Source organism: Phoca vitulina, unplaced genomic scaffold, assembly GCF_004348235.1.
Source record: "Phoca vitulina isolate PV1807 unplaced genomic scaffold, GSC_HSeal_1.0 scaffold53, whole genome shotgun sequence".
Lineage (NCBI taxonomy): Eukaryota > Metazoa > Chordata > Mammalia > Carnivora > Phocidae > Phoca > Phoca vitulina.
The window spans coordinates 2,316,730-2,340,776 of record NW_022589756.1 but is presented as its reverse complement, the minus strand read 5'-3'; the positions used below and the strand labels follow the sequence as shown (position 1 = coordinate 2,340,776).

At 55.1% G+C, this 24,047-nt stretch overlaps 2 protein-coding genes across 3 annotated transcripts in view; one reads left to right on the top strand and one right to left on the bottom strand.

Annotated features, from left to right (window-relative positions):
- Positions 1–4,762: 4,762 nt before the first annotated feature.
- On the top strand, positions 4,763–16,834 carry PHYHIP (phytanoyl-CoA 2-hydroxylase interacting protein). 2 transcript variants are annotated; one of them, XM_032389097.1, is made up of 5 exons: positions 4,763–5,593; positions 9,348–9,541; positions 10,772–10,946; positions 12,908–13,025; positions 14,722–16,834. In XM_032389097.1, exons 2-5 carry the CDS (start codon positions 9,377–9,379, stop codon positions 15,254–15,256), a joined length of 993 nt encoding a protein of 330 aa, XP_032244988.1. In that variant the 5' UTR covers positions 4,763–5,593; positions 9,348–9,376; the 3' UTR covers positions 15,257–16,834. The 2 variants fall into 2 exon arrangements, with proteins under 2 accessions (XP_032244988.1, XP_032244989.1); XM_032389098.1 differs by lacking the exon at positions 4,763–5,593 and adding an exon at positions 6,209–6,442.
- A 5,103-nt stretch (positions 16,835–21,937) lies between these two features.
- The window catches only part of BMP1 (bone morphogenetic protein 1), a 43,572-nt gene continuing 41,462 nt past the window's right edge, over positions 21,938–24,047 (bottom strand). Inside the window, exon 20 of the mRNA XM_032389131.1 lies at positions 21,938–22,685. Coding sequence (XP_032245022.1) covers positions 22,551–22,685 — 135 coding nt within the window. The 3' untranslated portion in view covers positions 21,938–22,550. The remainder of the gene's footprint in view (positions 22,686–24,047) is intronic.

The following is a 24,047-nucleotide window of genomic DNA, read 5'->3' as shown; positions in this document are numbered from 1 at the left end:
GGATTCAGTCCTCAGAACTCTTCCGTTTTTTCTTTATACTTACTCCTTTGGCTCTGTTTCAGTTTCTCAGCTTCAAACCCTGTGCTGAATGCTGATGACTCCTCAGTGCTTATCTCAATATGGACCTCTCTGAACACCAGATGTGTATTTCTGCCTATCCCACCCTTCCACTTGGATGTCTACAAGGCATCTCAAACCTACATCCACATCTGAACTTTTGATTCCCTCCTCAAACTACTTCGAAATATTTCCCATCTCAGTACGTGGCAACCCCATCCTTCTAGCCATTCAAGTCAAAATTTTGCAGTTATTCTTCACTCCTGTCTTTTTCTCATGTGACGCATCCAGTACATCAGCTTTTCCAGAATCTTACCACTTCTCACCACATTCACTGACATGCCACCCTGGGCCTGGCCACCATCTCTTCTTCTTCTTCTTCTCCTCCTCCTCCTCCTCTTCCTCTGCCCCCTCCCCCTCCCTCTTCTTCTCCTTCTCCTTCTCCTTCTTCTTCTTTTGCTATGATTATTTTAATAGCCTCCTAACTGGCCTCCCTGCTTCCACCTGGGTCCCGTCAGTTTAGTTGTAACATAGCATAATTAACATATTTCACATCAGGTGACATCTCTGCTCTTGACTTCCCAGAGGCTTCCCATTTCAGAGTAGAAACCAGAGAATTTAGACTGGCCTACACAAGCCCTACCTAATCTGTCCCTCCACCCACCATCTCTCTGTCCTTAACTCCTACCACACACCCCTCACTCACTCTGCTCCAACTGCACCTGTCCCTTGCTCTATCCAGAACAATCTGGCATGCTCCCTCTTCAGGGCCTCTGCACCTGCTACCTGGAATGCCCTTCCCCCATGTAATTCTGCGTGGCTCTCCTCCTCTCTTCAATATTTTTTTTTTTCTTTATCCCAAAGTCACTTTTTCAAGGAGGTCTTCTTTGATGGCATTATTAAAAATGTAACCTCCCCCATGACATTCCCTATCCCTATTTACTGACTTCTTTTTCTCTATGACACTATCACCTAATAGACTCTAGAGTTTGTTTGTCTCTCCGTCTTCCCCCCCACCAGAAAGAAAACCCCATAGGAGCAGGGACTTATTTTCCTCCTTCACTACAGTATCCTCACTGCCTGAAACAATACCCGACACAGAGTAAGCACCCAATAAATTTTTGTTGAATGAACGAATGAATTCCAGTTTGTGTTGAGACCAAGTAGCAAATCCAGATGTGCATTAGAGAAATAAAAGGGTGTATTGTTTCCAGGTGGATTGTACAAGTGATTTAACTTTAGCACCACTGATGTAAAAGCCATCCTTGCATTGCACACGTCCATATGTCTTCTCTATAGGTTCTCTGTATGCAGGTTGCTTAATGCAGTAAGTAAATAAGTAAGCAAATACTGAGCGAGTGGAGGGAAGGCTTTGTGTCCTGGTGGCAGTTTGTGTATCCGTTACGTTTAAGTCTTGTCCCTGGTATCTTGCCAAGAAGTGCCCAGTGGTATTCCGTAGCTTCTACGTTGTGCTCTTCCCCTCTGGGTATAGCTCGGTGACTATTCCAGTACTGTGGATTCATCCTATCAGTCCTTCCACTTTTTATTGGGCTTGTGATTCTTTCTTCATTGTTCTTGGTCTTTGTCCCTTGAAGTTTCTTTTTGCCCCTCCAACATTTCATTAGTGTCTCTTCTATAGCTTTTCAGTGTGCTTAAATATAATTTAGCGTTTTTCCCGTCTTAAATTTGTTAAATATTTAAGTAAAAAACGGCTAAAAAAACTTTAAAAGTTCAAAGTAGTGAGGGTTGTAAGAGGTCTAAATATAATTTCAAAACGATAAAGCAAAGAAGCACTGAGAAATCCATACAGTTCTTAAACACAGTCACTGCCCACTCCTGTCATTGCCAACACACGTAAACGAACAAAGTGGTTTTTATGAGCTGTCTGGATGTGTCTGCATTCATTGGCCCCGGAAATCCCCGCACTTAGCTCAACCATGAAGAAATACAGGTAAACATTTTGAGTCTATAAAATTCGCAAACAGTATTAAGACTGTAGGTCTTTTTCACTTACAGCTTCTATCTATTGCCTCACACTCTATTTGCTCTATGTCCTTCTACCATGAAGAACCCAGCCCTTGTACTCAGACATGATTTTGAATATAGTTCTGCCTCTTATGGGCTGAGTCTCATTTCCCACCACCAACTCTTTTAAGATAAGGTTGATAGTTCCACCTCTCAAGGCTGTGGTGAGAATCCCATTCATAGCGTCTTGGTGTTTAACAATAAAATAATAAAATTAATAATAATAATAAAATTGCTTTTGTTATTATTGTAATCATACTCTAGATATAATATTAAATACGGAAACTTCCAAGCATGCACAAAAGTGCAGAGAATAGCTTATTGGATCTCCAAGTACCCAGCTTCAACAATTATCTGTAGCCATGCCAATCTTGTTTCACCTGTCCATGCTAAAGATTTTATTTATTTGACAGAGAGAGACACAGAGAGAGAGGGAACACAAGCAGGGGGAGAGGGAGAGGGAGAAGCAGGTTTCCCGCGGAGCAGGGAGCCCAATGCCGGGCTGGATCCCAGGACCCTGGGATCATGACCTGAGCTGAAGGCAGACGCTTAACGACTGAGCCACCCAGGCGCCCCTCCAGATTATTTTTAAATAGGTCACAGATATCATGTCATTCACTCATAAATATTATAGTATGTATCTCTGAAGGATATTCTTTTTAAAAATAACCATAAAATATCATTATCAGAGTATCATTCTTAAATACTATCAAATACCCCCTTAGTATTCAAATTGCCCAATTGTCACACAGGGTTCTCTTTTTTTAACAGTTTAGGTCAGTATCCAAATAAGGTCTATACCCTTGAATATTTTATTGGAGATATAATTAAGGTGTGGGCAGAGTTTTGCTGTAAGATTGTCCATTGCAGTGTTGTCTAGAATGGAGAAAAAGCAAAACATTCATTGTAGATTAGGGGATTGGAGTATGACCTGACAATAGAACCATACATAGCAATTTAAAACAATACTGTAGAAAGACTATGTAACGAACAGAAAAGGTATTGGTAAGTGAAAAAGGCAGGTTATAAAACAGTATTTACACTTTCTATTTTTGTTAATAAAATATATATCTGAATGGTGGGGGAAATGAATGATTTTCTCTCTTCAATTTTAGAATCAAAATTTCTCATCTTTCTATTGTGATCATGTATTCCTTGTGTAATAAAAAGCTATTAAAAATAAAACTGCAGCAGAAGGGCATCTGGGCGGTTGTCTGGTTTCACATAGCGTTCGTTCTATTTGAGTTGTTAAGCTCTCTTCTCCCCATGTGTTTTCTCATGTGATTTGAAGAGCAGTCCTCAGAGGTAGGAAGCAGCAGAAGCCCTGACAGGGTCTGTGCCTTCCCCTGAGGCTATCACACAGCTCCACAAAAGCGCATTCAGATGGCTACTGTTCACCCTTGGGACACATGATCTCATGCGCACTCCGCGTGCCATCCTGGGAAGGTGGGAGGCAGAGCTGTGCTAGGACACGTCTTCCTTTTAAGGGGGGAACCGAGTCTCAGAGAACCTGACTTTTGCTCACACCAACCCTCAGGTTAGTTGTAGGGCCAAGTTTTGGTCCAGATGTCTGGTGCTGGCCATAACCATGAGACTACGTTTTGCATCCCTTCAAAATTGCGACATTTCAGTGTAGGTGTGCGAGGGGCAGGACCTACTTATGTTTGGCCAAGGGAGTGCTTAATCCTGTCTCAGTGTAATGCACCATGCTGCATTCTGTGGTTCAGGATCTGACCAAACTTGCTTGGGTTCTCCACACCCATTTAGGGAAGGATTGGCTTCTGCTTGTCTTTGCTTTCTGTAAAATATTCGCGTTCTGTCCACTGTCACCTCCTCTAACCTTTGCTGCTTGCTGATGTCTGCAGCCCCCAAGTCCCTCTCGGTGAGTGTCCCTTGCACTCAGCTCATGCCTTCTATGGCACTCTGAGCCCTCAGCCAGAACCTGAGAGGTCTGCCCGCCGCCCCTGCACCAAGCCCTCCCCACCCCCCACCATGTTCCTGCTTCCACAGTCCCCTCTTGGCTGTGCTCTGGCTGGACTCCAGCTGGTTCTGACTCCTCCTTCTCTGAATCCTTATCTGTACCCTGCAATTTGGTTGTATATTTCTTGTTCTTTATGTCCACCTTTCCTCCCCCTAAAAGACCACGGGCTCTTTGCAGGCAGACACTATTAATAATGATGGCAATGACAACAGTTCTGATGGGTCACTGGGCCCTTCTTGTGTACCAGGCCCACAGCTGAGTGATTTACATAATTTCTCATTCAGTATTTATTGTCTCACTTGACAGATGAAGAAATCGAAGCTCTGAGAGGTTGAGTAACTTGTCCAAGATCACCCAGCTAGAAAGTGATAGAACTGGAATTTTAACCAAATCTGTCTGACTGTAAAGCCCATGCTTTTCCACACTGTGCATACTCTTTGTCACTGTTGGTTGTTTGATTCAGATTTCCTTGAGTGCTCTTCACAGTGGCGTCTCTGAGGTTTTCATCTGGTGGTAGAAAAGCCGCCTGTCAATAAGAGAGCAGATAGTATTCTCCGTAGCCCAGATGGTTGGTTGGGATGAGAACACTCCAAGCTCCCTGTGTGTTCTTCCCACCCCCACTTTCTTGCCTCTGCACACCCTTCGCTGCCCCACAACCTCTCTCTCTCTCTCTCTCTCTCTGTCATTCCTTTCCCTGGGGACACCTGAGCAGCCAGAGGACTCTCCCTAGATGATCGGGGATCTTCTACGGGTCTAATATCTTTTGATAGAGTTGGTAAGAAAATGGAGCCATGGATCAGCCAAAGTCCCCGCAGAGAGAATCCGGACTGAAGACGGACCCCCGTACTCCTTTCCCGTCACAGCTCCCCTTCCCTTCCCCCAGTCAGAATCCTTGTTTGGGGGCTCCCAAGCCTCTGGGCTCAGCCCCACCCCTCTCCCAGCATCCTAAAGTTCGGGGGCTGCATTCAAGTGAGAGATTTCCAAGTCGAGGTGTGTTGGAGGGACTTCTGAGGGCAGCTTGTTCTGGAAGAACGGGGGGAAAAGTGGCAGCCACCGCCGCTGTCTCTGAGGACATCAGCGGAGCTTCCTGGGAGACCCTCTGCCCTTTCCCCTCCCACCAGCCCAGGCGAGCAGGGACCAAGCTTGCTTATTGTCACCTGACGCTGGGCAGCCTCTGATCCCATTGGTGGAGCCAGATTCGGTCTGGCTCTCCCGTTCTTTCTCGTCTTCTCTGCCTCTCACTCTCCTCCACGCTGCTGTGATTTCGCTCTTGCCTCCCCTTGCGCTCGGCTGGGAAGATCGCCTCTCTGGGGGCAGTAGCCGTGCGCTGCAGAGCCAGGCAGGAGCTGCCTGCGGGGCATGGAAGAAGCCTCTTTGGCAGCCTCGAGAGGAGCGGGAGGAGCGAGCGAGCGCCGCTGCCTGTGACCCCGGCGTCGCCGCTGCCCCTCTCCCTGGGGAGAGCACGTCCGCACAGAGGGCTCTCCCTTCCCTCCCTTCCAGGTCTTCCTCTGCAGAGCCCCGTGGAGCCAGGTGAGTGCCCTTCCTCCCCAGAGCATCCCGCTGTCAATTCTGAGAGGGACTGAGGGGGCAAGGGGCTAAGAGCTGGGGGCACCAGGGGCCAGCCACTGCCCACGGTGCCCACCTGGATTGCCAGGGCCAACGACCTTGTCCCCTGTCCCCCAGGGCCTTGGCAAAGGGATTAACAGCTGGGTCCCGTCCCCAGGGGCACCACAGTTAGTCACCCCGTGACCATTCTGCTGCAGTCAGCGATGCCAACAGGGAGAGTGGGGTGGGGGAAGATTCCCCCCCGGCTTGTGGGTGGCTTTTCTGGAGGGGCATGGGCAAGGGGTATCGGTGTGTACAGCACGTATGCATGCTTGCGAGGTCCCTGGAGGTTTGCTTGCGTAGATAGTTCTGTATGCACACACTTAGGCTCTTGTGTGGGTTTCCACTGCTGGGTGGCATGTTTAGGGACATATGTTTCTTGTACACGTGAGCTACGTGTGTGGGGGGATCACTTATCCGAGTAGCCTCTGGGTTGTGTGGGTGGGGGCAGCGTGAGGCAGTATATTTATGGGGTGGACATACCACTTGTCATGGGTGTGGGAGGACATGTTGAGGGAGGGAGTGCATGTAACCAAAGGGTTTCTACGTGGGGAGGGGCAGCTCCAGAGCAGAAAGGGGTAGGTAGGTGGAGAGCGTGGGCAGAAGCCACTGTCCGTGCGCAGACCCACGTAGGTGTGCAGACCTGTCGGCATGTGGAGGATCAGGGCTGGCAGAGTGTGGCTAGGGACAAACCACATTTTCAAAGTCTGGGTCTTCTAGCCTGGAGAAGATTGGAGAGAGAATACCAGAATCTGGGCAGGGGTTGACGTGCATGTGAGTGTACATGCGTGTGCAAGCCGGCATACGGGTCGCATGCCTTCTGTGGAGGTAGCACACGTGCATGTTGGCGCCTGTGGCTTTCTTTTTTTTTTCCCAAATATGGCTTGCGAGAAGGTGTGCGTATATGTGTGTGTGTGAGCCTCTGGACTTCAACACGTGTGGGTCTGTGTGGAGGTGACAGCTTGTAGAGGGAAAACTGTGGGACGTTCTTAGAATGCGGAAGGGGGTGGAGGCACCTGAGTGCGTAGGTGAGTGCGTGGGACCGACAAGGTCCGAGGAGGTGTGTGCAGCCCTTGTGTGGCAGGTGGGGGTGGGCACACTTGGTGCATGTGTGCGTGTGTGTGTCTGCGTGTGCACTCATGTTCCTGCCTGTGTGTGGGTGTGTAAATGCTTGTCTTGGCAGTGCGGGTGTTCCTCAGGTGCTGTCTCAACCTGTCCCTCACACCCTGACCTTCCCCAGTCATGGGCTTGGAGAACTGGGGCTCACACCCACCCTCGGTCCACCCTGGCATTGCTGTTCTCCCAAGTGTCACTCACGGCCACTCTCCCAAGCTAGCACGGGGGAGTAATCTTAGCTCTTCTAGAACTGTAGAAAGGAAAGGATGAGCCAGGTCCTGGGGAGCCCCCCCCCAACATGGCTGGCCCTGTCTCTGGGGGAGAGTCTGAGGAGAGGAGTATTGAGGCAGGAATAGGTGCCCACCTGTGGGGTAGGCATAGATTGAATCTGCTGTGGGTGGGAGGTGGTCCCTCAGGCCCTCTGTGGGGGGAGTGTGTCTGTGTTGGTGTGTTGTGTTGGTGCATGTGTGTGTGTGTGCATGTGGGTGCATGCGTGTATCTCCCTGGGGAGCTCCTCACTGGGAGCCCAGAGGATGGCAACGCCCCCAGTCTCCACATCTGTCCCCATGAATTATAAACTGGTTTATTATCATACAGCTGTTTCCCAATCCTATTCTGCTTTTTTCGGGGATGGACCTGGTAGCACCCCCATGCTTGTTTACCACAGGATTCCCTGCACACAAGCCACTGACATTTGGCTAAATTTCACGGCAGGCAGGCTCATAATTTAGGGTAGGAAGCCAAAAGGAAACATGGGCTCAGGGAGCACCCTGGAACGGGTGAAGGCCATCACCCATATCCTTCCCCCTGTGCCTGCCACTCGGGCAGCCCACGGATGAATTTAGAGATATCAGGCTCCACAACAGATTAACTGACAGGCAAGTGTGGGTTGGATCTTCTGGAAGCTATAAATAGAAGTACCTGCTTTCGAAGGCACAAGGTACCCTCACCCTTCGCGCCTGGGCAAAGAGAGGAGAAGAAGCAGAAAGGGGAGGAAAGGAAACAACATTCCAGAAAGCTGAGGTGTGCTGGGACAGGGCTTGGGAATGAACCGGGAAACCACGAGCTCCACTGGGCACTAAGCAAATGCCCGGGAGCTAGTCCAACCCACGTTGGTGTTCTTGTCCCAGAGACAGTCCCGCCCCGCTCCCTCCCCCTCTCTCTTCCCACCCTGTCCCAGAGCCAGGCCACAATCAAGGCCAGAGTTGGCTCTTCCTGGCTAAAGCCCAGGTGAGTGCCAGGGTGTGGTCCTTTCATACACGGACTAGCAGCCCAGGTGGAAGCGAAGGGATGAGAAAAGAGGAAGGTGAGAGAAAATGTAGCTACTGGAAAGGGAAGGATAGAAGGAAGAAAGATAAATAACAGTGAAACCATGTGTAGCTACGCATATACACATGGCACGCGTGTCGCACACGTATCACACACACACTCACGTGTGCGCATACAGCCTTTGCTTAATGATACAGAGTTTGGGCTCTGGGGGCGCCGGGGTGGCTCAGTCGTTAAGCACCTGCCTTCGGCTCAGGTCAGGATCCCAGGGTCCTGGGATCGAGCCCCGCATTGGGCTCCCTGCTTGGTGGGAAGCCTGCTTCTCCCTCTCCCAGTCCCCTTGCTTGTGTTCCCTCTCTCGCTGTCTCTCTCTCTGTCAAATAAATAAAAAAGATCTGGAAAAAAAAAAGAATTTGGGCTCTGGAGTCAGATGTGAGTTCAAATCACTTTATAGCTGCATGACCTCTAGCATCTCGGTATCGCCCCAACCTCAGTGAACTCATCTGTAAAATGGGGATAATAAAAGTACCTACCTATGGCGAGGCTTGCATGAGATGATGCTTGGGCGATTATCGCCGCATATCGGCCTGTCGTAGATGTCAAAGGCAAAACGAATTATTCAAACGAGTCAAGCAACAGAGGATCAGCTGAAAGGAAAGAGTGATAGTTGCAAAGTTAGGGGCGGAAGAAGAGCTGTGGCCCATGCTGCCCCCTCCCCCCACTGGCGTATCCACGTGCATCTCCGTGGCGCTTGGACTCCCAGCTTGGTCTTGGTGACCCTCCCTGAGTCAGCCCTTGGGAGAAGGGAGGCCTGAGCCTGAGCGACGTGGCAGCCTTGGCCTCTTGGCTTCCAGGGCCCTCTGCCCGCCTCAACCCTCACACGGGTCTCCTCAGTGGGCGCTTCCTATCTCTCCTACCCCGCCTCATACAGTTCTCTCCACCCCCACCCCTTCCTCTTTTCACGCCTGCTGGCTGAGGGCCCCCCTCCTCGGCTCCATCTGCTGTGAATCTGTCCTGCCCGGCGTTTGCAGCATTCCCACTGCCTCTGCCACCTGTCAGGTGCCGTCTGCTCTGCAGACCCCTCTGAGGAGAGCCAAGAGCCCCCCTAGGGGGGATACCCCATCCCACCCTTGGTCCTACCCCTCCATCTTCCCATGCACTCTTCCCATCTGATTTGATGAGGCAGGTGCAATCAGTGGATTTCCAAGGTTCCAATTTGCAAGGGATGCTGGGAGCAAGACATTCCAGAAAACTCTGGTGGGGAGGAAGGGGCTACTGCTTCCTGTCCCCTCAGTCCCCACAGGAGCCAAGCCAGAGGGGAGCATGGAGCTGCTGTCCACGCCCCACAGCATCGAGGTCAACAACATCACCTGTGACTCCTTCCGCATCTCCTGGGCCATGGAGAACAGTGACCTGGAGAGGGTCACCCATTACTTCATTGACCTTAACAAGAAGGAGAACAAGAACTCCAACAAGTTCAAGCACCGGGTGAGTGGAGGGTGCGCAGAGGGCCTCTTGCTCATACCCCTCCTTGAAGGAGGCAGGGTAATGGAGCGCTTGCTGGTGGGTGATGGTTGGGAGTCCGACAGGCCTGGTTCAAACCCAGGCTCTTCTCCCAGTGTAATCTTAGGAAAGTTATTTAGCCTCACTGAGCCCAAGTTCCTTCACTGGTAAAAAGGGAATAATAATGCCAGCCCCCGCAGGCTTGTGAGAGGCTTCAGTGAGGTAATGTTTGCGTGGTGTCTGGCTTGGGGCCCAGCCCCCGGGAACGCCATTATCGGCATCACGACTGGGGCTTCAGACGGGGCGGGAAAACCTGAGGGGGGCCACAGACATCACACCGGGGGTTGGCGTCTCAGGGTATGACAAAGCCCCCGACTCAGGAAGCAGCTTTGTTGTTGACTGCGTGGGCAACATGGGCCATGGGAGGGCTGGGGCCCTTTGCTTGGTCCTCATTGACCCCTCCTGGGCCGCCGTGATCCTCTCTGCCCCTGGCCCTCCGGCCTACTGGTGGCTGGGTTTAGGAAAGCAGCATGGGAGAGTCCTCTGCTGGCTGGGGTGTCCTTTCCCTGGGTTAAAGCCGGGGTGGGGGTGGGTGGGAAGAAGGCTCCCATCTCCTCAAGCTGGCAGAGAGGAAGGGGGAAGAGTGAGGTGGGAAGGAGCTGGTTCCCACGACGACTGCATCATGTGGGTTACTCACCCTCTCTCTCTTTGGAACTGGCTCTCCCGATCTGGGTGTCTTTTGGCAGGCCAGTTGCCACGGTGACGTGAATGTTCAACACCACCCCCTTAACCCTCCCCCCCCAAAGAATAAGGCATATTTTCCCTTCCTCCCTGGCTCTCAGCATTTGCCGTTGCCGTGGAGACGGCACTGCAGTGTGCAGAGCTCTCGAAGTCTCCCTCAAAAACGGAGGTCTCGCCGCCCTCAACTTTTCGGCCTCCACCCCCGTGGCCTTTCTCCTTAGTTCCCAAGAGAACGGGCATCAGGGGGCATTACTGAGGGGTGGAGGCTGGGGGGTATCTGTATGGCCTTCCCAATGGCCACTGCTTGCTTCCGCAGGAAAATGGTGGCCAGGGCGCTGAGCCATTGAATCTCTGAGATTTTGGCCCTCCTCGGGCAGCCTAGGGGCCGTCTGGGGAGCGTGAGGTCTGGCGGAATGCCAAGATTGGGCACGACCCCCAGTTTGACTCTCGGCTCTTCTGCATCCCATTTCTCAGGATGTCCCCACCAAGCTTGTGGCCAAGGCCGTGCCACTGCCCATGACAGTAAGAGGCCACTGGTTCCTGAGCCCCCGCACGGAGTACAGCGTGGCCGTGCAGACGGCCGTGAAGCAGAGTGACGGGGAGTACCTGGTGTCCGGCTGGAGTGAGACGGTCGAGTTCTGCACCGGGGGTGAGGCCGTGCCGTCTCGCTGCTTTGACACATCGGTCTTAGTTAGGGTCGGGAGGGGGCTGCGTCTTAACCCAGCAGACGCTATGAGCACCTGCTGAACACGGGCACCATGCTTCGGCCATCAGGGAGGCAGCCCAACTGCGTGGGCTGTCCAGGCAAAGCAGCACCACCCCCTGCACCACCCCCTGCCAAGCCCGCAGTCTGACATGGGGGGGTGGTGCAGACGTCATCACTGCTAGTTGGGCTGCCAATACCGCTTCCGAACAGGGATGCACTTCCTTTTCAGGCTCGGGGCAAGCATGCTGTTTTGAATCGTGGTAAAATACCCGTAACACAAAGTTTCCCGTTTTAACCAGTTAAGCGTATGGGTCAGTAGTATTAAGTACGTTCACAGTGGTTGTGCAACCAATCTCCAGAACTTTGTCATCTTCCCAAACTGAAACTCTACACCCACTACACGACAGCTCTCCTCCTCACTTCAGCCCCTGGCAACCACCATTTCACTTGTGTCTCTGTAACTTTGACTCCTCTCGGTAGCTCCTGCGAGGGGGATCACGCGGCATTTGTCCTTCTGTGACTGGAGCATTAGTTCCGTTATTTCACTCGGCATCATGTCCTCAAGGTTCATCCATGTTGAGCATGTGTCAGAATGTCCTTCCTTTTTAAGGCTCAATAATATCCCGTCGTATGTATAGACCACACTTTGTTTATCCATCATAGGTCGAAGGACAGTCAGTAAGTAATAATAATAATAATCCCATTTGCTCATCCTGAGCCCCCACTTAGCCTGGGAACCCGACCCCTACTTAGGGGTCCTGCAAACCCTCTTAGCAGAATTAAGTTGGCAAATTCCAGTATGAACAAGCACCAGGCTTATGTGTACCTGGTAATGGATGACCCAGGATCTGCCCCACAAATAGTCCACTCTTTAGGTGTCCACAGGGGGAACTGCTCCAGATCTCTCTCTGTCACAAGGAAGGGGCAGGGAACATTCCTAGCCCCGGGCCTCTGAGGCTGCTGGCTCCATCCTCTGCCAAGGCCCATGCCCTAAGTCTCCTTGAGTTGCCATTCTTTTTCGAGCGGTGCTTTTTCTTAGCTCGGCTGCAAAACCCCACTCTGGAGGTGCTCCCACTCCTTGCGGGGAAAGCCTCTTGGTTTACCCCAGAACTCCACATGTAGTGGGAGTTTAATTCAAACTGGGGAGCTGGGGATGGCTGCAGTCCAGTCCCCACTACTCTTGCCAAACCCAGCACCCTGGCCAGGGCTGCATCAGCAAGGAGGAAAGGGCACCTTTTTCTAATTTGTACAAAGGCCCTGTCTTGGCTGGCAGCAGCCCTGCCTGAGCCTCAGGGCCCCAGACGCTGGTCCTGGCCCTGGGAGGTGTCTGGTCTTACCATCCTGTCTCCAGCCTTCCCTGCTTCTCCCAGGGTGCCGAAGCAGTCACTGCCTCTGACCCTGCTCTGGCCACCCACTCACGTCAGTGCTCAGCAGGCCCCTCATGAGCCCCTCCCTATAATGACAACTGGCTTCCGTGCGGGTGGTATGGATGGCCTCCTACCTGCTGGATTTGGGGAGCTCCCCCTAGGGGACCTCAAATTCTCCCCTCTCAATCCTTCTTTTGCTTGCTGGTCTTCTTCACATGAGGATGGCCAGGGATCACAGCTCCTGGGGCCCCCAGCATGACTGTCTAACTGGGCAGCCCCTGCCCCTTTCTGACTCAGAGAGCTGAGCCTCTGGCAATGAGAGTGCAGGGGTGATGAGGACAAACAGCATCCAGCTGTCCATGTTCCCAGCTGGGCCACCTGGCTTGCTCCTATGTGGTCCAAGGTGCTGTGACTGTTTGGTATCCCCTGTTGCTCTGAGGACGGAGGTGGGCTGACATACTCCGTGTGCAGTGGGTGAGTGTGGGGGCATGAGGCTGTGATACCCAGCCTGGCCCTTACCAGCCGGGACTCTTGCAGATTATGCCAAGGAGCACCTGGCCCAGCTGCAGGAGAAGGCTGAGCAGATCGCAGGCCGCATGCTCCGCTTCTCCGTCTTCTACCGCAACCACCACAAGGAGTACTTCCAGCACGCCAGGTACGGCGTGGCCCCCAGCAGGGCCCTGGGTCTCGCCTTCCGCCCCTGGCTCTGCTTTGCCTGGACAGCCCTGGCTGTCTGACGTCACGCCCACCTTGTCTTTGCCAGACCCTCCTACGGAGTCCCTATGGCCTCTTATCACAGGCTGGCTCTGGGGGGATGGCTGGCTGCTGGGGATTGGGCTCCAGGGAAGGAGAGAGCTCTCAGGATGGGGATGCCTGGGGGAACTATGCAAACTGGCCTGGGTGAACAAGATCTTGGGTTTGCTCCTCCTTTGGGACAGTTCCTTTCACTGGCTTCTAATGCCAAGGGTCAGCTGTCTCTCCAGTTCAGGCCCTGGGTCCCGGGGGGGGGGTGGTGGTGAGGGGAGCACAGGGTGAGAGGATTCTGTGCATGAAGGGTCCTAGTTTTCAAACTGTGTGCTGCGGAGTCTGGAGGCTCCAGGGAGGTGTCACAGGGCATTTTAGGGGGGCATTGAGGGGTTGTTGAGGAAATTAGGGTGAGGCTTGGTGGGCCCCACATCTATCGATCAACTGGAGCAGCTTCAATTTCACTGCTTATCGACTGCCTATGTATAATATCTTTTGGGGAAGAAAGAGAGGGGCTCTGTAGTCCAAAAATATTTGATTCAATTGATGATCTGGTCCAACCCTTTCAGCCTACAGATGGGGAGCCTGAGGCACAGAGAGCCAGTAAGTCACTAGTCACCTGGGACATCCAGGACCTGGCAAGGGTGAAGCCGGGTCTGGGGCTGCCCACCCTCCCCAGGCCTGCTGACACCGCCCCAAGTCCATGTCCTTCTAAGGCTGGGCTAGGGCAACCTGTTAGTCTTACTGTCTTTGTCATTGCATTCAGCTGGGGGTGGGGTGCTCCCACCCTACCCCAGCATGGCAGGGAGCTAATGGGGTCTTTGGTTTTTGTACTAAAGAAGAGAGGCAGCAAGGTGAGTGGTGAGCACACTGGCCCAGTTCCAGCTCCTTTCTCAGCAAGCATGCAAGAGAGAGAAAGCACCCATATGTGCCAGGATGTAAAGATGAATAAAGGGCAGAGTCCCCCCTCTTGAAAACCTCAGAGTCTATCAGCGGGACAGTACAGACAGATGGAATGTAAGAAGTACGTGTGATTGTTGGGTAAAATTCAGTACCTGCACGTAGTAGGCAAAGTTTTGTTGAATACAAGTGCCTGATGTTCCTGGAAGATTTTGGAGAGGAGGGGACACCTGTGCTGGGCCTGGAAGGATGATTAGGAGTTTGCTGGGCCAGGTGAAGAGAGGTCCAGGGAAAGGCAGTCCAGGCAGAGGGAAGAGCACTGCAAAGGCACAGAGGCAGGAAAGTTGGGGTTCATGTGTGGCTGGAGAATGTTACTTGTGGGTGTGGGGGTGGTGGGAGGTGGGGTCAGAAAGACCAGACCTTGATGGCCTTGCTTTTCATGAAAGCTCCATCAAAGGGTTTTAAGGCGGGGAGTGGTAGGTTCAGACCTCTCCTCTGAAGGAGTGGCTTGCATCAGCCCATCTCCAGGGCTCTCCCTGCTCTCACATTCTGGAATGTTCTATTTGCGACTGATGGAGGCGGCAGCTGGTGGGAGAGCTGGGAGCTGGGCTGGCTTCCTTCTCAACCACACACAGCAGCCAAGCGTCAGCCCAGCTAACCAGCGGCATTTTCTCTTCCCTTTGGCATTTTTCCCCCGGGGTGGGTAGGACCCACTGCGGGAACATGCTGCAGCCCTACCTGAAGGACAACAGCGGCAGCCATGGCTCCCCAACCAGCGGCATGCTCCACGGGGTCTTCTTCAGCTGCAACACAGAGTTCAACACAGGCCAGCCTCCTCAGGACTCCCCCTATGGCCGCTGGCGCTTCCAGATCCCTGCCCAGCGCCTTTTCAACCCCAGCACCAACCTCTACTTTGCGGACTTCTACTGTATGTACACAGCTTACCACTATGCCATCCTGGTGCTGGCCCCCAAGGGCTCCCTGGGGGACCGCTTCTGCCGTGACCGCCTGCCCCTCCTGGACATTGCCTGCAACAAGTTCCTGACCTGCAGCGTGGAGGATGGGGAGCTGATCTTCCGCCATGCCCAGGACCTCATCCTGGAGATCATCTATACCGAGCCCGTTGACCTGTCCCTGGGCACCCTGGGGGAGATCAGCGGGCACCAGCTCATGAGCCTGTCCACTGCTGACGCCAAGAAAGACCCCAGCTGCAAGACCTGCAACATCAGTGTGGGCCGCTAGGGACTCCTGGGGAGCTGGGGGGCTAGGGAGAGATGACAGGCAGGGTGGCGATGGGTGGCATAGGTTCAGGGAGCTGGCTTTCTCTCCCCTGCCCCCCCCCCAGCTCCCTCCACGCCACAGCCTCCCCCTTTCCCACCCCGTGGCATTAGAGGCAACAGAGGGTGTCCCCTTGGTAGGCGTGGCCTATTCACCCCTGGTGGACTTGGTAACACTTCTTAGCCTCCGTAGGTTGGTGGAAGGAGGGTAGATTTCTGGAGATTTCCCCATTCCTGGTTTCCCTGTCCTGCTGTTTCTTGCTTCATCCCGGCCTCCACCTCATGGAAACTTACAGCCTGGGGGCTGTCGCTGAGCAGCCACCCCGGGCCAGAGCCCACGTGTTGCTTGCCCGCCCCCAGAGGCGCTGCAGAGAGCTGCGGGTGCTCCTCTCCAGCCCCGCCCACCCCACTCAGGGCCAACCACAGGATACCCCTCCCCTCTGGGCCGGCCCGGGGGGCTTCCGACTCCAGGCCTGGCCCTTTCCCTTTATACATAGTCTCCTGCACCGCTCTGACCCCCCAGCACCCTCTTCCTGCATGGGGAGAGCTGTCCCTCCCCTTCTCCACCTGCCCTCTAGAAAGGGGCCCTCTTTTTCCTCCTGGCTTTGGGGGCTCCGGGCTGTTGGGACTTTTCCTTTCTCCTCTGGAGATGATGTGTACCCCAGCGTACCTTCTCCCTTGCTCAGAGCACTGAGGTCTGCGGTGGCAGCCACTGGGGTCGAGGAGGGGGACAGAGACCCCTGAGACCCAGAGGTAACCCTTCTCAGCCGTAAGGGGGCCGCCTCCTGCCCCGAGGGGACCCAGTGTGGAACTAGAATTGAGGGCTTTCCCAAGAGCCCCGGCACCCTGCCTGACTGTGCGCTTTGCTCGCTCTCTCTGCCACGGGGCCGTGACTGCACCGTGCCTGCGTGTGATCTGGACTGTGGCTTCCCTGCCACCGCACCTCACGCCCCGCCCACCGGCACCGTCTGCTCCCCACCGCCAGCCCGTTGGCAGAGAGCCCCTTCCCTGGGGAGTTCTTGGAGATGGCTTCCTGGGCCTCCCAGCGTCTTCGCCTATTTCCTACTTTGGTATGGGTCATGAGGGTGGTGAGGGTGGACCCCCGGGATAAACGAACCAGGTCGGGGGGCAGGTGGAGGTGTGCATGGAGGAAGCTAGCTGTTCAGGGGATGGTGGAGGTGATGGCAGGCAGAGGACAGCAGCCCCCACAGTGACAGCCAGATCCCTGTGATGAAGTACCGAAGGGGCCAGAAGGCCAACAAGGCCATATCTCAGTAAGGGCGCAGGTGGGACAGCTGGTCGCCTCTTGTGTAGCCACAGGGAGTGGTGTGGTCAGCTGTCTCGGTGGCACGGAGCAGGTCTGGGGGCCCTGGGAGAAGCATGGAGGAGAGGACATGGGCCCCCAGGCCTTTTCCCCCTCTGCTGACTGCGTTGCTCTGGGGGGTGGCCCACTGCTCTCCCCTGGCCCTGTGTCTGCCCTGAGCTGGGGGCACACCCACCTTGTTGTGCTTGCGACGTGCATCAATAAACCACCATGGCCTGAGAGCCCCGAATCTCTTTGAGCTCTGGGAGGGGTGGGGTAGGCAAGTTGTACAATCACAGAGGAACTCAACTGGGGATGTCCCCCAGGACAAGACATCTGGAACTGTCTCCAAGGGTGTTCCAGATCTTGCTGTGGGAGGCAGGGCTCAGAAAGCAGGGCCGTATCTCTAGCTTAGAAGGGACTTTGGAGGTCTTTTGGTGATACCCTGCACTTTGCGGAAGGGGAAACTGAGGCCTTATGAGAAGGGAACCTGTGGCAATCTGAAGACCTTAGCAAGGTCCCCTGTTTGGAGCCCTTCCCAATGCAGCAGCCTGCCACTGCGTCAGACCCAGATGCTGCTGAATTTCCCTCGCCCAGAGCCCAACTCTCCCCTCCCCAGCAGGGCTCCTCATTTGCAGATCTGAGTCACCTCTGCGTCTATTATTATGGACTTATTAAAATGATCTTCTGCTGGAGTAGAAAAGCTCCAGAAAAATTAGAGTCACCTCACTGACACTGTCTGGCTCAGGACCAAATGAACATGTGTCATCCAGAGCTTGGGGCACAGCCTCCTTGGGCTAGGGGAACGCTGAAGGGCAAACGACCCCTTCCTGAGGGCCTACTATGGGCCAGTCATTTGGCCAAGTGCTTTCACACACATCAGCTTATGTAGTCTTCACAATGGCCCTCCGCCGTAGTATTCCCATTTAACAGATGAAGAAATTGAGGCACAAAAAAGTTAAATAAAAGCCTTGCCCATGTCTTACAGCTGGTAGGCAACAGTACCTGGATTGGATTCAGAAGCTGGAATCTTCCCATTCTACTGTCCTGTCTCCCCTAGTGTCTGCCAGGAGCCGCCTGAGCATTAAGACTATGGGCAGGCTGGTCTCAGCACTTGGCCCTCTCAAGGGTCTCCCCTCTACATCTCTTCTGGCTGATCAAGGCTGCACCTTGATCCTGAATAACACCAGGGGGGGCTGTGGAGTCACAAATGCCAAGGAGCCTTCTTTTAAAGGAGTAGTGGGCAGCACTGGGTGTCCAGAATTCCACAGACAGGGAATGACCTCCAGGGCCCATCCTTCCCTCCTCTGGTCAGGAGACCCCCACCCCACCCCAGAGGGGTTTTCAGAATCCTTCAGAGGTGCAGGCTTCAGTCTTCCTTTTGTGAACCCTCTGGGTTTCTTAGGGAAAGATTGGCTCCCAGTGTCCTCTTTAGTGGGGGATGAAGGCAGCGAACTGAGGGGGGGGTGGGGGTGGGGCCGCACGTAGTTTTCCCCAGAGAGCCTGCTTCTCGTTGCTCTCTCCAGATGGCCGCTCTGCTCTGCTCTCCGGTTGCTGGAGGCGCTTGTCAGAGCTGGGTCAGGGCACTGGCTGGAATCTGCCCTGAGGTCCCTTCTGGCCCCTGTCCCTCTAATCTGACCTGGTGGAGGGAGAGAGGTCTACGTGCGAGTGCGCGTGCATGGGCACGCGCGCACACACACACACACACACACACCACCTCCCTAGACTGGATTTAGAAGACACACATGGCTGCCACAGAGAGCCACAAAGTGAGGGACAACCCTGGACTGTAGCTGCCACCATCCAGCCGAGGGGCCCCAAGTTAGCCCTGCTCCAATGCAGGCAGGGAGGGAAAATGAGGCAGTGGCCACCACGGGGTGCCTCCGGGTTACAAGCGGGGTGCTCTGCTGTGCGGGCACAAACACACAGACCCACCCAACGCATACACATGGCTACGTGCCCTCGTGCCCCCAGCTATCGATCTCTGTCTCTCCGCTCTGCCCATTCCTTCCCTACTGGGCCAGCATCTTTCTTTTCATCTTGGATGGATGACAGTCTCCCCAAGGTAGTGGGCAGGGAGGAGCCAGCTCTGAGGACCCTCACAGTTTCGTATGGTTTCGGTATGTGTCTCTTCTCCATGTTAGGAAAAAAGGTGGCTGGGGTCCCAAGGAAAGGGATGAGGAGGGACCATTCCCCCAAATGGAGGGAGGCCTTCAGGAAGCTGAGCTGAGGTGATTGGCCATAAAACAGCTTGGCCACAGCATCTGGAGGAGATTGGAACCAGATGTTCTGAGATGGGGGAGGGGAGGGTGTGGGACTGGGAGGAGGCTGGAGCAGGAGAAGCAGGCTGGTCAGTAGGAGGCTGAGTTGGGGGCCCTCGTGGCTCTCTGGAGAAAACATCTGGCTGCCCTCTCCCCACTCCCCAAGTCAGCACTACTATTTTTGCAAACTGGAGCAGCAAATCTTTTCACAGATTCTAGAATCAGCCCTGTGTGTAGGGACAGTCAAGCACAGGGTGTGACTTGGGAGGTGCCCAGAAAGGCTACCAGCTAGCCAGAAATGTCTCCTGCTGCCCCACAAGCCCCGCCTTGCTGTGGGCTAAGCATGGCCTTCTCTGGCAGGAATCCTTCTGCCCTCAGTTCCTAATGCTCAACTGGAAACTAGTGTCCCCAGAAGTTTCCTTTTTGCATAGAAAGAGAGTAGTCCAGGAACTGGAAAACTGTCTGGTAGAGGGAAGGAAAAGAAGGCCCATTTATGGAGAGCCTCCTATTTGCAGGCACTGTATCAGGATCTCCTCAAAGGGCATCTCGTTGCTTCCTTGCAACCCTGAATGTGTTGTCATTCCCCAGTCTAGATGAAGAAACTGAGGCTCAGAGATGTTAAATGACTCACCCAGGGGCACACAGCCACCAAATGGTAGAGCTTGTGTTCGAGAAACTGACTATGTTTACATGCAAGCTTTTGAACTTTTCGTGACACAGAAGCAGATAGGGGGAGGGGGAGGGGAAGGGAAAAGGGGGAAAGAGAAGGAGGAAAGTGGTGGTGCGCGGCATGTGACTTTCCTCCTACTATAGTGGAGCCACACTTGGCCCTAGAAGGTCCCCCACCCCCCTGCTGGTGAGGAACCCTGCCCTCTGGCTGCTTGGAGACTAGACCCTGGGTTTTCTTGTCCACCTCAGCTGTGGCAGGAAGGGTTGCCGAGGACAGGGGAGAGGCTTGGGGAGCAGAGGCCCAGGGAGGAGGCAGCTGGCCAGCACCACTGGACAATGGATGGCAGAGCCACGTCCCCTGACTGCCAGGCTAACGCTGTTGTCCCCGCCTCTGCGGGCTACAAAGGTGCTCCCAGAGGCAGGAGTCTGAAGCTCCAGGCTGTGCGCTAATCTCGAGCTGGGAGCACAGTCAGGGGCAGGCCCATCCCGGCTTTTCTGTTCCTGGCCATGCCCTCAGGACCAAGGGGGCCCTCAAGGACTTGCAGACAGTTGTAGGAGCAAGGGGACCTTCCTCTGACATGGAGTCAGCTGAGCTGCTGGGCAGCGCTGCCCGGAGCTGGTCTAGTCTAGAACCCTGAAGCAGCCAGAAGGTGAGGGTGGGTGGGGTTCTGAGAGCACATGCATTGATTAAGTTCTGGAATATGTATTAGTGGCCTGCGCCCAGCTCCTGAGCAGCCTCCACCACCCAGAGGCAGCCTCTGAAGATGGGCCCAGAGCGGACAGGGAAGGCCCACCAGCACGGTCCCTGCGTCATTAGAGGGGTCTGAGTCTATGGTGGTGATGGAGTCTTGGGACAAGCTGGGGCATTGCTGTTCACAGAGTGGAGGGCCGGCTACTCTCTGTGGGCTGGAGCCCTTAAGTCTGGGTGGGGTTAGGATCCTGGCTCCTTCTGGACATGTGGCTCGTGAACTGGGAGTATGGGCCTCTGAGCTTCAGAAGAACGTGGAGGGCTGGTGAGAGAGCTGTGACCACTGACTACAAATTCTGCTGTGGAGGAGCCGATGCCAGGTTGGTTGGCCAAGTGTCTGGGTGAGATGCCCAGGCAGCTCCCATGGTCTGGGGGCCTTTCCATCCCGCTCAGGGCCTCCAGGCTGTCCGGAGCACTGAGGTCGGAGGAGGTGGGGGCAGGGAACGGTGGCCATGATGTCACAGGCTGTGACCTCCCTGGAACAATAGGCGGTAACCCTTCAGCCCATCACCCCCTCCCTTGCAGGACCTCCCGGGCTCATCTGCCTTCAGGACTGGACGAGAGAGCGGCAGCCTGACAGTGGGAGCAGGCCAGCTTCCTAGAAGGAGAGGGTCCTGCCTACACATCGGATGCCAGCAATGTGTCTGGTTTCTACTACTGCATTCTGCTAAAAGGGCCTGTCTGGGGTGCACCATACTATGCTGCTGCCTGGGGGTAGGTCCCCTCCCACAGTCCAGAGAGCATCTGGCCCAACATGGGCCTCTGCAATAGGGAGGGACTTGAGGCCAGGAAAAGACCTACAGACCCACCGAAGGATCTCAGGGAGCCCCAGGGCTGGGAACAGGATGCCTGGCCCTCTCTGAAATAGGGGAGTGGCCAGCCCAGGCCGAAGAACCCAGGTCCTCTCTCTGCTTTTTTGCCCCTTGAGGTCCATGAAGAGAAAGGGGAGAGAGAGGCTCGTCTGAATGGAGGGAGCAGGGACGTGACTTCTCTCCTCCTGGCCTCTGGGAATCAGGTCTGGGCCTCACTGCTGGCTGGGGAGGGAGAAGGCCATGGCAGGAAAGAGGAGGCCGGCCGAGACACAGCCTTGGGAGAGGGGGCCAGAGCTGGAATGTTTGCTCAGTGGCTGCTGGGTGTCTGGCTCTTGTCTGCATGGGAAGAGAAGGACCCACAGGGGGCCAGCACTCAGTGTTTGACCTTCAGGAAGGCAGAGTTTCAGGGCCAGTTCATGGATCTGTTCAGGCTGATGCCAGTTTTCTGGCTTCTGGTGGGCTCCCCCGGGACACCCTCCAGCCCACCCACCCCTTTCCCTAGACAGAGACAGAAAACCCGGGTGGACACCAGCTGGACAGACAACATGCCCAGCCCCTTTTTCATACGTCCCCCTACCCCCCCAAACAGCCTCTTTACAGAATGTTCCACTGCTCACGTCGTGTGGGAGGGCTATGAGCACTGTGTGTGTCCGTACGCCTACGGGCTGAAGTGCGCGAGGAGGCTGTGTCTGTGTGTGCCCGAGTGTGAAATCACACCCTCAGGGGTCCTGGAATCAACGGATGGAAGGGCAGCCAGCGAGGCCAGGGGTCCCGGCTGCGGGCCGCTCCCAGACACAGCCAGCCTGCACATCTGGGATGAGATGCCCACCCCCCACAGCCCCTCATGTCCCAGACAGCATCTGGCACGAGATCCTCGCTGTAACACTTTCCGTTTATTGGCTGGGGTGCCCTGGTGTGGCTGACCAGCCGCTGGGCCCAAGACAAGCCCTGTCTCGTTCCCCCACCCTCTCCCCTGCATCTCCCCACTGTGGCTCCCGTGGGACTCATATGGAAACTCCGGCCCCAGGAAGTGGGGAAGTGGGGGCTTAAAACAACCAAACGGAGGTTGGAGAAGGGGTGGGGAATGTACATGACAATGAAGATATGCCACCAGCAATACACAACACAGCGTGTGGGGAGGGCAGGGAAGCTGGGCGGGCCTGCTGACAGACGCTCTGCCCAGCAGGCCAGGCCCCCGGAGGGCAACGGCTACTTCAAGTCTCGGTGAAGGCTCTGGCTCCCGGCCCCGGCCCCCTGGCTCTGCTGGGGGCAAGGAGGAAGGGATCGTGAAGGAGTCCAGTTCCCCTGCCTCCTGAGGACAACCTCGCCTGGACCGTGGGCCCGCAGGTCCCGGCGCCCGGGGGACGGGGTGCCCACCTCCTGCCCACCTCGCACTGTGCGGTCCAGGTGACCGAGGGCAGCAGGCCTCCCGTCCCCAGCCCCCCTCCCCCCCAGGAGGGCAGGGGTCATTTCCTGCTGTGCAGCGTGTCCTGGAACTTGGTGCTGGTGTACCGCACGTGAAAGCCTTTCTTGGTGATGGTGTCATCTGAGTGGAATTTCACCAGGACAGAGTCTCCCGCCGAGTACACCTCCTCAGGAGGCTGACAGAGGAGAGGAATGGGCATGAGGCTGAGGCTGCTGTTGTTCCTCCCCAGGAGCCCCTGCTCTAAGGAAGGCGGGCGGCTCCCAGACATTCCCCAGATTCCCCCAGCCCCTTGAAGCAGGAGGAAGACTACTGCCAGTGGGAGTTTAAGGGGGTGCCTGGAGGAGGGAAGAAAGCAGGGGACAGAGGAACTTGTCTTAAGTTCAGAGTCACACTTCATCCTAAACCCAGCACTGCTATGAACTAGCTAGTTGCGAAGTCTTAGCAAGGCGCTGCTCGCCTCTGGGCCTCGCTTCCCTCAAGGGCAAATGGGAGAATTGCTCCCTGCTCTCCAAGCCTAGAAGGGCTGGTGGGGGGGGGTGGCAAATGAGGGGATGGTTGTGAAAGGGTTTTACAAAGGGAGTGGGTTCTGAGAGGCTGCCTTCTCACTGTCTCAGCTGTCTCCTGGGGAAGACAGGACAGCTGGGTCCCCCAGGTGCAGATGTGCCCATGCCCCTCCTGTCCTCCCCCGGTTCTGGCCGTGGTCAGCTTCAGGTGATGCCCTTTCCTAGGCTCCTGCGAGCCCCTCCTCACCTCTGCCTGCAGGCCCTCCGAGTGAGAGCTACCCGCAGAGCATCAGCACACAGATGCCCTGGCTCTCAGGGCATAGAAAGCATCATTTCCGAGAACCTTGGGGACATTTCCAGTAACCTTGCCAGGAAGCCCTGACGGGATTGGGTTCCTTTCCCAGGTCCCCTCCCGTTGGCTCCAGCCCGGTGGAAGTCTCTGGAAGAAGCCACCTGGGGACACTGGATTTGATGTGTGGCTCACTGGAATGTGCCAGATCAAGGGAGTTACAATGGGCAAAGTGGAGAGGGGGTGCTGGCTTTGCAGCCAGGGGATTCCAGAGTGGTGAGCCAGGCAGGAGAGGGGCCTGTGTGCTCCGCTCCTGCCCCACCTCCCCACCTCTCCACCCTGTCCCAGTCCTACAGAGGCTGAAGCTCTGTCCTGAGGACACATTCAAGAGACTAATGGTGGGTCCAGTGGATGCTGCAGCTCTGGGAAGTTTAACCCTTCCTAGGGTGCCCAGGTTGCCCTGGAGAATGTCCATGAGAGAGATGAGGGACCAGGGAGGTGATGGGAGGGAGGGTGTGTGTGTGTGTGTGTGGTGTGTGCATGTGCCCATGTGTAATGGTGTGTGTGTGTGGTGAGTGCATGAGGCCGTGTGTAATGGTATGTGTGTGTGTGTGTGTGTGGTGTGTGCATGTGCCCGTGTGTAATGGTGTGTGTGTGTGTGGTGTGTGCATGTGCACATGTGTAATGGTATGTGTGTGTGTGGTGTGTGCATGTGCCCATGTGTAATGGTATGTGTGTGTGTGTG

Bases quoted from the DNA above. Each gene is read 5' to 3' on its own strand.
- PHYHIP (XM_032389097.1), top strand. From the start codon at position 9,377: ATGGAGCTGCTGTCCACGCCCCACAGCATCGAGGTCAACAACATCACC. The intron at 9,542-10,771 runs GTGAGTGGAGGG...CCCATTTCTCAG, and splicing joins CCAACAAGTTCAAGCACCGG to GATGTCCCCACCAAGCTTGT. The intron at 13,026-14,721 runs GTACGGCGTGGC...CGGGGTGGGTAG, and splicing joins GAGTACTTCCAGCACGCCAG to GACCCACTGCGGGAACATGC.